The sequence below is a fragment of the Myxine glutinosa genome, chromosome 2 (genome assembly GCF_964187855.1).
Source record: "Myxine glutinosa chromosome 2, kmMyxGlut1.1, whole genome shotgun sequence".
NCBI lineage: Eukaryota > Metazoa > Chordata > Myxini > Myxiniformes > Myxinidae > Myxine > Myxine glutinosa.
The window spans coordinates 150,481,603-150,495,082 of NC_136262.1; the positions used below are offsets into that span (position 1 = coordinate 150,481,603).

Sequence of the window (13,480 nt, forward strand, 5' to 3'; positions counted from 1 at the left end):
GGAGGAATTCCCAGTAAGCACGAGTCATCAGCTCGCGTTGATTAAGTCCCTGCCCTTTGTACACACCGCCCGTCGCTACTACCGATCGGACGGTTTGATGAGATCCTCAGATCAGCCCTTGCACGGGCCGCTCTCGGCTCATGCCGGTGCACCGAAAAGATGAACGAACTTGACTGTCTAGAGGAAGTAAAAGTCGTAACAAGGTTTCCGTCGGTGAACCTGCGGTAGGATCATTATCGGGACAACATGAGAGCGAGCGAGACGTGAGACGTACGTGGTACGTGATCGTCCATGTACTGATTAGCCATGTACTGTTTAGATTTTGATGATTTCCGTGTTATATGATTCAACGGATGTTTATATGAATCGTTTAAAATAAAAAAGCCTTCAATATCTGGTATTTTACCTTTTCATTTGGGCTTCCTAATTGAAGCCCCGCCCGTACGGGGGGTACTGTTGCTAGTTCCACAAAATCCTATTCCAACATACAGGGGGCAATGCATTAACTGCACAGCTACGACCCCTAGCAATGATGCAAACCAGCAGCCAAGTGCAGTATATGCTGCTGTCCAAATGTCCGTATTCAAAAATTAAATCACCACCAACGAGAACAGCGGGTTTTTCAAACTTGTCCAACTTTCCTTCCAATATCCTTTGTAATAAAGAAATTATCACATTCTGGTAAGAGCCTTCACTGCAAATCAAGGGACTTTTTTGTAAGGGCCCTCCTTTACCTATTTATCTGTGCTTATTGTCCACCTGTTGCCCTTTGTTCAACTCTTGTCCAGCTCTTTCATAAGCCTAAATCTCTCGATTAAAATTGCAGAAAAGGACAAGACAGGAGTGTACACTAAACGAGATTGGCGCTCGACAGAGCACATACCTCCATCAGGCTGAAAAGCTTGCGTTTTATATCCCACTGATATGCTGGATCTGGATTTTAGACCTGAACCAAGATCGAATTGGCTTATTCTTGTCACCTAACCCACTCATCCAGCTAGTTTTGTCATCAACAACACACAACAACAACAACATGCATTTTAAGGCCATTTTCCCTGCCAGAGCGGGGGGTTAGCCTTGCGGTCCACATGACAATCTTCTCCATTTTGCCCTATTTTCTGCATCTCCCCTTGTTAACCCCCTTGCCCGCATTTCTTCTTCGCCCATCGTTAGCCAAGTCTTTCTCGGTCTTCCCCATCCTCTACTTCCTTCTACATTCATTTCCATCACTCTTCTCAACCAGGCACTTTCATCCTTACTCAACACATGACCAAACCATCTCAACCTGTTCCTCTTCACAGCATCAATCACAGGCTCGATTCCCATCATCTTTCGCAATTCATCATTTGTCTTCCTCTCTCTCAACGATACTCCGCACATCCACCGAACCATTTGCATTTCCACCCTTTCCAGCCTTCGTTGCTGCTCTACGTTCATTACCCATGTCTCGCTCCCATAAATCATAACACTTCTCACACATGCAGCATACACCTTTCCCTTCAGCTTCAACGACACTCCCCTCCTCATTAGCACGCCACTCAGTTCCCGAAACTTCTTCCATGCACATCTCACTCTAGCAATCGTCGCCGAGTCTGGTCCACCTTCTCCATTCAGCATGTCTCCGAGGTAGCAAAATGTTTTCACACCTTCCAGCTTCACGCCGTCTCCAAGATCCAACTCAACATTTCCTCCATCTGCAGCTCCCTCTGTGCACACCTTACATTTGAATGTAGCTGCCACACTGGTTAATGACCCTCACAGACGACTACATTATTTGATGAACCCACTCAGCGCACATTGTACATTGAATGGAGTTCACTCCGACACCCTTCCTGCACACAGCACACGGCTACTTCCCAGTTCTTTCCACCTCACCACATGCTTTACCACTTGCCATCGCCTTCGTCTTTCCGATATTCACCTTCAGACCTTTTGTCTCCATACATTCCTTCCACTTGTTCATCTTTTCCTCAGTCCATCCATACTTTCTGTAATCAACACCAGATCATCTGCATACAACAACTCCCACGGTAAACCCTCCTTTACGTTCTGAGCCAGCACCTCCATCACAGCTACAAATAGTAGTGGAATTAGTACCGACCCCTGATGCACTCCCACCTTCACCTCAAACTCACCACTGTTCCCGTCCTTCGTCCTTACAGCTGTGTGCACTCTTTTGTACATTGCCATCACTACTCTGATCAACCATTCCTCCACTCCTAACTTCCTCAATGCCCACATCAATACTTCACGTGGAACCCTATCGAATGCTTTCTCCAGATCAACAAATGCAAGAAACAACTTCTTCCTCTTCTCCATGTACTTCTCCTGCAACTGCCTCACAATAAAGAGCGCGTCTGTCGTTCCTCTTCCTGGCATAAATCCAAACTGCATTTCGTCGATCTTCACCTTCTTCCTTATCCTCCTCTCCAACACCCTTTCCAATACCTTCATTCCATGCTCCAATAACTTTATCGCTCGGTACGAGCCACACTCCAGAGGGTCACCTTTCCCCTTGTATAGAGGGACGAGGGTACTCAGTTCCCAATCCAATGGAATGCGGCCTTCTTTCACCACCAGATTACAGATCTCTGTCATTCTCTTCACACCCCCAACTTCCTGCTGCCTTCAACATATCTCCCACAACTCCCGTCGGCCCTCCCGCTTTTCCACTCTTCATTGCTTTTATCGCTTCCTCAACTTCCTTCTCAGTTATCTTCTCTGCCGGTCCTAAAACTGGGTTACTCTCTGTGTTGCCATCCCATTCATTTTCTGTATTCAACAGCATTTCCATATATCTTTTCCATCTTCCTTTAATTCCATCTGGGTCCACAACGATTTGTCCCACTTCATCCTTCAAGCAACTCACCCCAATCACATCACACCTCTCTTTCGCTATCTGCTTTGCAATCCTGAATACCGCTCTCTGACCCTCTTCCGAATCCTGCATTCTACGAACATTTTCCTGCGTGCCTCCTGTGCCTTTGCTACCTCTTTCTTTGCAGCCTTCTTGGCTGCCTTATAACTTTCATGCTCTGCTTTTTCTGCTCCCGTACCCTTCGCCTTCTGCCACTCCTTGAACTTCTTCCTCTTCTCGTCAATCCTCTTTCCAACTTCATCATCCCACCGCCATGTTTCCGAGTGCCTCGGTGGTCCTTTTGTCCATCCACATACCTCACCAACGGCTCCCAACAGACTATCTTTCATTGACATCCAACCACTTTCAAGCTCAACCACATCATCCTCTACCCTACTCAGCCTCTCTTTTAATGCCTCCCTTACTGTCACCTCTTTCAACCTCCACACCTTCGTTCTCGCTTGGTACTTCACCCGCCGAGCTCTCCTCGCACCTTTCACCCTTATGTCACAGACAACCAAGTGGTGCTGTGAATCAGCCTCCTCCCCCGGGATCAGCTTTGTATCGCGGAGGTGCCCCCTATCTCGCCTACGCACCATCAGGTAGTCAACGGTTGTCGTCGACCCACCTGACGTGTATGTAACAAGCTTATTATCCTCTTTCTGGAACTGAGTATTACAAATCAACAAATCAGCTCCATCAGCAAACTCCAAAATCCTTTCACCTTCTCCATTTTAGTTTTGTCATCACCTGTCCACAATTTTTAAAATAGTCCTTTATATCATTTTGGCTCCATCTCTCAATGGTGAAGGATTTGAAGAATCACTTATAAAATTCTCAGATCCGGATCTTCACCAAAATCGAACGAATTCGCCCTCGTCACACACTCAACCTGCCCACCAAACTTCGTCTGAATCAGTCCACAAAGTTGAGATATCCTGCTCACAAACAAGCAAACAGATAGATAAACAAACAGACAGGGGCGAAAACAACTTCCGCCCACCTTTGGTGGCACATGCAAGAATCAATAACTTTTGTTTAGCCTTCATACTTCCATACTGCATAAAATATCCAGTGTTGTACCAGGGTATCAAAGATGAAAGCTTCCAAGTTACTGAGCGCACGTTCTCTTTCTGCTCTCTCCTCATCGACCCTCGACAGCGCCTCCAACCTGTAGCAAATACACAGTGATACACCACTCTTCGAAACAATTTACTCAATTCATTATATTCCCTCAATTGCCCACATTTTTATATGATTCCCCCGACAAAAATATTTCACTGTGCCACAACTACCCCTTTGCCCCACTGTTGTGGAAGGAAATTAATTGCATACGTAATTTGTGTAAATTGAGTGGATTTCCTTGAGCCTCCACCTGATGTGGCAAACACTTAAGTTTTAAATGCTCACGTAAGCTTCATAAAATACATACAGACTTGGCATTTAATATGGAATTTTTTTTTTTTCTTGACTTGGGTTTACTTTCTTAACTCAGTATACCAATCTGGTGAGTTTCTTTAACATTACGGTGATTTATTTGTTAAAAGAACCATGTCACTGATTGTCTGTCGCAGCAAGAAGTCAACAACAGGATTATATCACAGGTGGGGGGGCAAAATGTACAGACAGGTGCATTTGATGATTGGCTTCACAGTCGGGTATACAAGGGTTGTTGCGTTCTGCATTAGTGGAAAACAACTGCTGCACGTCTCCAAAAGTTATTGCCGCTTCCTCTGGAGATGGTCCGTCAACTCGGCAATGCTGTTTGTCACGGAGTGGTGGCTTTACGAAATTACGGTGTGAAACAGCGTGCTGTTGCTCAGCAGTATGGCATTACTCAAGGTCAGGTGTCAAAGATCCTGAAACAAAATGCTCAGAGGGGTGTCCCTACTCCAATACCGAGGCCAGGATGTCCCCGCAGAACCACAAGGAGGGATGATCGCCAGCTGCACCGGTTAGTCCGCAATAGAGTACCAAGTCAGCTAATCGGCTTAGGCTGAGTGGCAGCAACTGACAAATTTGCCTGTATCCAGAAGGCGAGTCAACCAACGACTGGTTCAAGCAGGCTATCGTGCCAGGCGTCCCCTGAGAAAGCCACGCCTGACCAGACAACACCGCCAGCGCTGATTGCAGTGGGCCAGAGAGCACCGTCAATGGCAGCCAGGACACTGGAATCACGTGATCTTCAGTGACGAGTCTAGATTTCTGGTCTATCGTCAAGATGGCCGCGTCCGAGTGCGCAGGCAAGTGCATGAGGCCTACAACAAAGATTGTATAGTGCCAAGAGTCCAAGCTGGAGGTGGTGGGGTGACCGTTTGGGCTGCTTTTCATGCAGGGGGCAAAACTGACCTGGTTGTTCTGAATGGAAACCTGAACCAGTTCAAGTACAGGGCCATTCTGGAAGAAACATTGCTTCCATTTGCTCGTGCAGCCTTTTGAGGAAACTTTGTCTTCCAAGATGACAATGCACGGCCTCATCATGCTCACATGATCCAACACTTTCTTGCTGACCGTGGTGTAGAGCATGTGGAGTGGCCTGCCATGTCCCCGGATATGAATCCGATAGAGAACTTGTGGGCAGAATTAACGCGTCAAATCGACCACTTGGACTAGCAGCCTGCCTCTGTGCGTGAATTGCAGCAGGCTATTGTCACTGCATGGCAAGCGATTCCTGTCCAAACTTTGGCAAATCTCGTGAACAGCATGCCTCAACGTGTACGTGCTCTCCTGAATGCTCGTGGGGGATACACGAAGTACTGAACTGTAATTTTACTGTCCGTAATCCCAGTTGTAATTTAACTTTTGTTTTTGTTAAAAAAATTTTTGGCTAATGTGCAAAATAAAGAGATACTTCTGGAAAACGCACAGAAGTTTAACACAGTACTGTCCGTGAATTGAGTTCGATATCAGTTTACATCACTTTCAAGGATCAATTTATTTGTTTCGAAATGTCAGCTCTCAAGTGTTTGTGTGCTTCCCCTTCTCTTGTCTTCCGCTCCCTCTTTTTATATATTTTGTTTGTCTGGTTGATTTGCTTGTGAAGTAAATGTCAGCTCTTTCACGAGCCTCGAATCAGTATACCCAAAAAAAAAAAAAAAAAAAAAAAAAAAAAATGTGGTTTTTGTTTCTTTTAAAGGTCACATTAACAAAATCTAGAAAAATTTCAACATAATTCCAATGAACTTTTGGTTCTAAGTCATCTTGAAAAGTAAGTTCACCCCCCAAAAAAAATATTCCATATTAAATGCCAAGTCTGTATATATACATATGATCATTATATTCTGCAAACAGTTTTGCATTTAGACTCCAATGTAATACAAGTTTTAAGAAAAGTTTTGGAAGTTGGGAAAGAAAATAACTTCTCAAACTTGTTATCACTGAACACTGCTCAAGGTCGAATCTGTGTTGCAAACGTACTGGTGAGCCGATAATTAAAAGTTTCAAAGCATTCTTTGTTTGTTCAAACAAACAGTTCAATCTTGGTTTCATCAGACCACATAATCTTGTTTCTCACCGTCTGAGATAACTTTAGGTGCTTTTTTGCAAACTCCAAGCGGGCTTACATGTGTCTTTCACTGAGGAGAGGCTTCCGTCTGGCCACTCTGCCATAAAGCCCAGATCGGTGCAGTGTTGCAGTGATGGTTGTCCTTCTGGAAGTTTCTCCCATCTCCACACAGGATCTCTGGAGCTCAGCCAGTGACCATCGGGTTCTTGGTAACCTCTCTTACCAACGCCCTCCTCCCTCGATTGCTCAGTTTGGCCGGGCGGCCAGCTCTAGGAAGAGTCCTAGTTGTTCCAAACTTCTTCCATTTAAGAATTATGGAGGGCACACTGTGCTCTTGGGAACCTTCAATGCAGCAGAAATTTTTTTGTAGGCTTCCCCAGGTCTGTGCCTCGACAAAATCCTGTCGCTGAGCTCTGCAGGCAGTTCCTTCGACCTCGTGGCTTGGTTTTTGCTCTGATATGCATTGTCAGCTGTGAGACCTTATATAGACAGGTGTGTGCCTTTCCAAATCATGTCCAATCAATTGAATTTACCACAGGTGGACTCCAATCAAGGTGTAGAAACATCTCAAAGATGATCAAGAGAAATGGGAGGCATCTGAGCTAAATTTCAAGTGTCATAGCAAAGGGTATGAATACTTATGTCAATGTGATATTTCAGTTTTTTTCTTTTTAATAAATTTGCAAAACTTTTTAAAATCCTGTTTTCTCTTTGTCATTATGGGGATCCTGTTTGAGTGTAGATTGATGAGGGAAAAAAATGAATTTAAACGATTTCAGCATAAGGCTGCAACATAACAAAATGTGAGAAAAGTGAAGGGGTCTGAATACTTTCTGAATGCACTGTATATATATATTGTTGCGGCTTTGAGAACCCACACAGGTAACATCGTTAAAGGTTAAAGGTTGCACCCATAGCTAGGCCACAAGCAACACGTAGGTCACGTTAGGACGTTAGTTATTTCATAGTATGTGTTTAGGATAAGGCCATTCCCAATAGTTGCATCTGCGTTGTGTAGAACAAATAAGAGTAGGCCCCGTTCGTCCATTTTGCAGCCTCCCTCCAACCGACTCCATTAAGCGCTATCCTGTCTGCACCCCATTGCCCCTCGCAATTTGTTACGCTTGCTTGCCAGCAGTGTTTGCTGCTCTTGCTCGCTCAAACCAGCCCAAAGGCCACGAGGTAAGGCCCGAAAAGGGGGCGGAGCGCAAGGGTGGGGGTGTGGCCACGTCAAGCAGCCGTCAAAGGCGGAGCCGGTAAGCCCTCAACAGCCAATCAGGGCTGAGGTGACATCGCCTGACAGGGTGTGGCTGGACATTCCAGAGGGTTCGCTGGGCGTGGCAATTTAACCCTTCACGCGAGGCCCCCACCTCAGTTATGAGGAGAGAGCTCGAGTTATGAGCCGGGGTCCTCAGTTGAGTTGAGCTACGAGTCTTGATCTGAGTTGTGATGGGAGAGGCGCTCGTCGAGTCGTGAGAAAGTAACGCGTTGAGGACTGACGCCGCGGCACGCATTGCAGAGGACTGCAGCGTTGCGAAGGGCTTGTGCAGAAGGACGTTGGTGAAAGACGCTTGGTAACACCATTGGGGAAGTGGCGCATCGTTCATAGCAATACCGGGAGCGCGTATAAAGGCGCCGGTACAAGTATTACATACGCCATATAATCGCCACTTACCGACCTTTCCCCGATATATAATTGTCCGCTTCGCGCCTACGCCACACGGAGAGCTTGCCTACCATCACCATCTGCACGGTACGAGTCGGGGACCGGACGAGCTGTGGACCCTTGGACCCTCAACCCGACCATCTACAAACCCCGTGTGAGTGAGCCTGAGAGTGAGTCTGAGTGTGAACGGGCCTGTGTACAGGGATAAGTATAAGACTGTTTAAGGCTGCCCTGTGTATCTGCTTCTTCCTCTTCCCTGTACATTCTTTCTTTCTCTTCCTCTTTTTATTTGTACAAATTGTAAATAAATTACCTGTTCTTCCTGGTTTCCTCTCAATTTGACCGTATCAGTCTTTTCCTCAATTGGGTAAGCGTGGCACGATTGACAACCGCTCGAATCGGGTTTAGTACCTGCTAATGGCCCGGATCGCGGCTCGCTTCGCTCAGCGTGTCCACTAACGCCGTGGTTCGGGTGGGGTTATTGTCCCCCGTCGCACAGCGGAGCGAAAGGGGGACTATGGTTTTCCCCTCCGTCCATGTGTCCGTCCGTCCGTCCGTGCGTGCGTGCATGCGTAAGCCAAGGACCGCATTCGAATTTGGTGTGTGGGTGCAACCCACGTCAAAACCCAAGATGGCCGCCGCCATGTATGTCTGATGCCATGTATGTCTGAACCTTGTGAGATGAATATCTTGAAAAATAAGCGAAGTACCAACTTCTAATTTGGTGTGTGGGTGTATCTCGGCATAAGGAAGAACGCTATTGAAAATTGGGTCGCCACGTCAAAATCCAAGATGGCCGCCACCATATATATGTTTGAACCTTGTGAGCGAAATATCTCGAAAAATAAGCGAAGTACCAACTTCTAATCTGGTGTGTGGGTGTATCTAAGCACAAGGAAGAACGCTATTTAAAATTGGGTCGCCACGTCAAAATCCAAGATGGCCACCGCCATGTATGTCTGAACCTTGTGAGATGAATATCTTGAAAAATAAGCGAAGTACCAACTTCTAATTTGGTGTGTGGGTGTATCTCGGCATAAGGAAGAACGCTATTGTAAATTAGGTCGCCACGTCAAAATCCAAGATGGCCGCCACCATATATATGTCTGCACCTTGTGAGCGAAATATCTTGAAAAATAAGCGTCGTACCAACTTCTAATCTGGTGTGTGGGTGTATCTCGGCATAAGGAAGAACGCTATTGAAAATTGGGTCGCCACGTCGAAATCCAAGATGGCCGCCTCCATGTATGTCTGAACCTTGTGAGCGAAATATCATATCATAGCATGTTTTCTGCGTCTTCCACTTTGTCAACTCACATCACTTCCCCGACGGGGGACTGAGGCGTAACGCTCGTTTTCCTTGCTTCACGGCCGGTGTTAGTACTTAGGTAATAGGACTAATTCGACCAACAACCCTATTCAACACCGACCGGAAGGAACATAATAGCCCCGGGATCGCGTCGGCCAGTAAAAGGACAAGGGGATTAACCCCCTCTTTATAAGGGGAAGGCCGGCGTTTTGAGATCCGCAACAATATATATATATATGTGTATATATATATATACATGAATAAATAATATATATAAATAAATAAAATATATAAATAAATAATATATATATTTATATACATATACACAGACACATGTTATAATATTTATTAATTAGTGTTCTCCTTGTACTCATAATAATGGTTTGTTGAAAATTTCATTATGAAAGCTCAAATTGTAAATAAAGAAACACGGAAGCGATCACAAAACCATACTGCATGATAGACGGGCTAAAAAGGCCGATTTATACTTTCTGTGATTTGGCCCTATAACATTTTGATCCAATTATTAATTCGTTTTCTCAATATTCTTACAACAAAGGTTTGTTGAAAATTTGACAAAAGCTCAAATGGTTACTAATAAAGTTATGGCCTGGACACGGACACACGTTAAAAACAAATACAAAATCCCATCTCCCGCTGCCTGGCTAACAAGTTATTGAATAACTAATTGTACAGTTTTGTTATTTAATGGCTCATGTTCTCTCTGTCTTCACATTTTCCTTTGTCATCTCCCAGACCACAATTTTGATTCAAAATGAAGCAAAACGAATTCTTGACAATTACTTGAACATCATGTCATAAGACAAAAATATTCATAAAATGTCACTTGCACAAAATTTAATCCATTACTGAATATCACCACCCGTTCAAAAATCACCTGCTTTTGGACTCATCCACCTGGGTTGTTGAAGGTGTTGGGTAATCCATCACAGTCACTGTGGCCATGACAGGACGTGTTATTTTCACTTTCCGGGAAACCTTGCCCTTTGGTTCATTCACCTAATTGACAAAAAAAAAAATCGAATTTATTCAATGACACGCTGCTTCCGTATAAAAGACACTGTACAAAATGGTCATGTAAATAATGTCAGAATTTTAATCACCAATATATGACCACTTGTCCAGACAGCAGATCAAAAGGGAAAAAAAAATTTAAGGGCAAGCCAGCCAGCTTTAACAGTTGAGGAAAGTCACAAGAGCAAGGGAGCAAAGGAAAATCATTTCCTGGGTAAAAGTTTTTTTGTTTGTTTATAAATTCCCAAACCACCTCTGTTTACAACCATACAAATAAAACACAAACTTAAGAATCAATAAACTTCAACGCAAGTAGCCTTTTCTTGACAAATGCAAAACGCTCATATCACTTTTCGCCTGATGCACTTCGAGCTCCAATACTTGGTCTGAGCTGTATGGCATATCTCGAGCACTGGGCCAGTTAATGATAGCAGATAAAGCTAGTTACTTGCCAAATACAGGAAGAACTAGAACAGCACTCAATAGAGCGCATACCTCTGCCAGGCTGAACAGTTTATGTTTTGTATCCCACTGATAAGCCGGATCTGGATTCGGACCTGAAACAAAATCGAATCGGCTTCTTCTTGTCATATAACCAACTCGTCTACCAAGTTTAGTCATGTCATCTATCTATCGATACATATATAAAAGAAAGTTTTTGTTTGTTTGTTTGTTTGTTTGTCTGCACGCGCTAATCTCCTGAACGGTGAAAGATAGGAGGAAACCTCTGAAACAAAAAATGTCGGGACGGGCCCCGGGAAGGTTATAGGCGAGGTGGCGAGGCCAGTCGAGGCCGCCTCGGCCGGGCTGGGCCCATTTCGCAATTAAAACCTGAGCTGAATAATAGTACTCAATCTTCTACGGCCACGAGTAAAAGCTGAATTATAGTAGTAAATTCATTCAAAAAGAACCAAAAATGTCGGGACAGCCCCGGGAAGGTTACAGGCGAGGTGGCGAGGCTGGTCGAGGTGGCCTGGGCTAGGCTGGGCTCATTTCGCAATTAAAAGCTGAGCTGAATTATAGTCGTCAATCTTCTCTGGCCGCGGGTAAAAGCTGAATTATAGTAGTAAATTCATTCAAAAACAACCCGGGCAACGCCGGGTGCATTCGGCTCGTCAACTTGTTAAAATATCATGTTGTTTCTTGCTTTTCGCCCGATCTCTCAATGGCGAAGAATCACGTAATAAAAAAATAATTCTCGTATCCGAATCCATGTTCAGATCTTTACCAAAATCGAATTGATTAGTCCTCGTCACACAATCAACCTATCCACCAAGTTATGTCCAGATCCGTCCATAACTTTTTGAGATATCTTGCTACGCTTCGGTTTTGGCCTTATCTCCCAATAGTGAAGAATCACTTAAAAAATTATAGTAGCCGGATCCGAATCCGGATCTTCACCAAAATTTAATCATTTTGTACTCGTCACATAGCCAGCTTCTCCGCAAAATTTCGTCCGAATCCATCCACAACTTTTTGAGATAACATGTTCACAGACAAACAAATAAACAAACAGACAGAAAAACAAACAGACAGAAAAACAAACAGACAGAAAAACAAACAGACAGAAAAACAAACAGACAGAAAAACAAACAGAAAGAAAAACAGACAGAAAAACAAACAGACAGAAAACAAACAGACAGAAAAACAAACAGACAGAAAAACAAACAGACAGAAAAACAAACAGACAGAAAAACAAAGACAGAAAAACAAACAGACAGAAAAACAAACAGACAGAAAAACAAACAGACAGAAAAACAAACAGACAGAAAAACAAACAGACAGAAAAACAAACAGACAGAAAAACAAACAGACAGAAAAACAAACAGACAGAAAAACAAACAGACAGAAAAACAAACAGACAGAAAAACAGACAGAAAAACAGACAGAAAAACAAACAGACAGAAAACAAACAGACAGAAAACAAACAGACAGAAAAACAAACAGACAGAAAAACAAACAGACAGAAAAACAAAGACAGAAAAACAAACAGACAGAAAAACAAAGACAGAAAAACAAACAGACAGAAAAACAAACAGACAGAAAAACAAACAGACAGAAAAACAAACAGACAGAAAAACAAACAGACAGAAAAACAGACAGAAAAACAGACAGAAAAACAAATAGACAGAAAACAAACAGACAGAAAAACAAAGACAGAAAAACAAACAGACAGAAAAACAAACAGACAGAAAAACAAACAGACAGAAAAACAAACAGACAGAAAAACAAACAGACAGAAAAACAAACACAGAAAAACAAACACAGAAAAACAAACAGACAGAAAAACAAAGACAGAAAAAACAAACAGACAGAAAAACAAACAGACAGAAAAACAAAGACAGAAAAACAAACAGACAGAAAAACAAACAGACAGAAAAACAAACAGACAGAAAACAAACAGACAGAAAAACAAACAGACAGAAAAACAAACAGACAGAAAAAACAAACAGACAGAAAAACAAACAGACAGAAAAACAAACAGACAGAAAAACAAATAGACAGAAAAACAAAGACAGAAAAACAAACAGACAGAAAAACAAACAGACAGAAAAACAAACAGACAGAAAAACAAACAGACAGAAAAACAAACAGACAGAAAAACAAACACAGAAAAACAAACACAGAAAAACAAACAGACAGAAAAACAAAGACAGAAAAAACAAACAGACAGAAAAACAAACAGACAGAAAAACAAACAGACAGAAAAACAAACAGACAGAAAAACAAACAGACAGAAAAACAAACAGACAGAAAAACAAACAGACAGAAAAACAAACAGACAGAAAAACAAACAGACAGAAAAAACAAACAGACAGAAAAACAAACAGACAGAAAAACAAACAGACAGAAAAACAAACAGACAGAAAAAACAAACAGAAAGAAAAACAAACAGACAGAAAAACAAACAGACAGAAAAACAAACAGACAGAAAAACAGACAGAAAAACAGCCAGAAAAACAAATAGACAGAAAACAAACAGACAGAAAAACAAAGACAGAAAAACAAACAGACAGAAAAACAAACAGACAGAAAAACAAACAGACAGAAAAACAAACAGACAGAAAAACAAACAGACAGAAAAACAAACAGACAGAAAAACAAACA

General features: G+C 43.0%; 1 protein-coding gene across 2 annotated transcripts in view; it reads right to left on the reverse strand.

The window, feature by feature from the left end:
* HYOU1 (hypoxia up-regulated 1) overlaps nt 1-13,480 on the reverse strand; it is a 157,213-nt gene that overhangs the window by 19,418 nt on the left and 124,315 nt on the right. For both annotated transcript variants that reach the window (XM_068106973.2, XM_068106972.2), the window contains exons 18-19: nt 10,236-10,357; nt 3,941-4,028 (exon numbers count right to left, since the gene is read on the reverse strand). In XM_068106973.2, the coding sequence (XP_067963074.2) occupies nt 3,941-4,028; nt 10,236-10,357 (210 nt within the window). The remainder of the gene's footprint in view (nt 1-3,940; nt 4,029-10,235; nt 10,358-13,480) is intronic.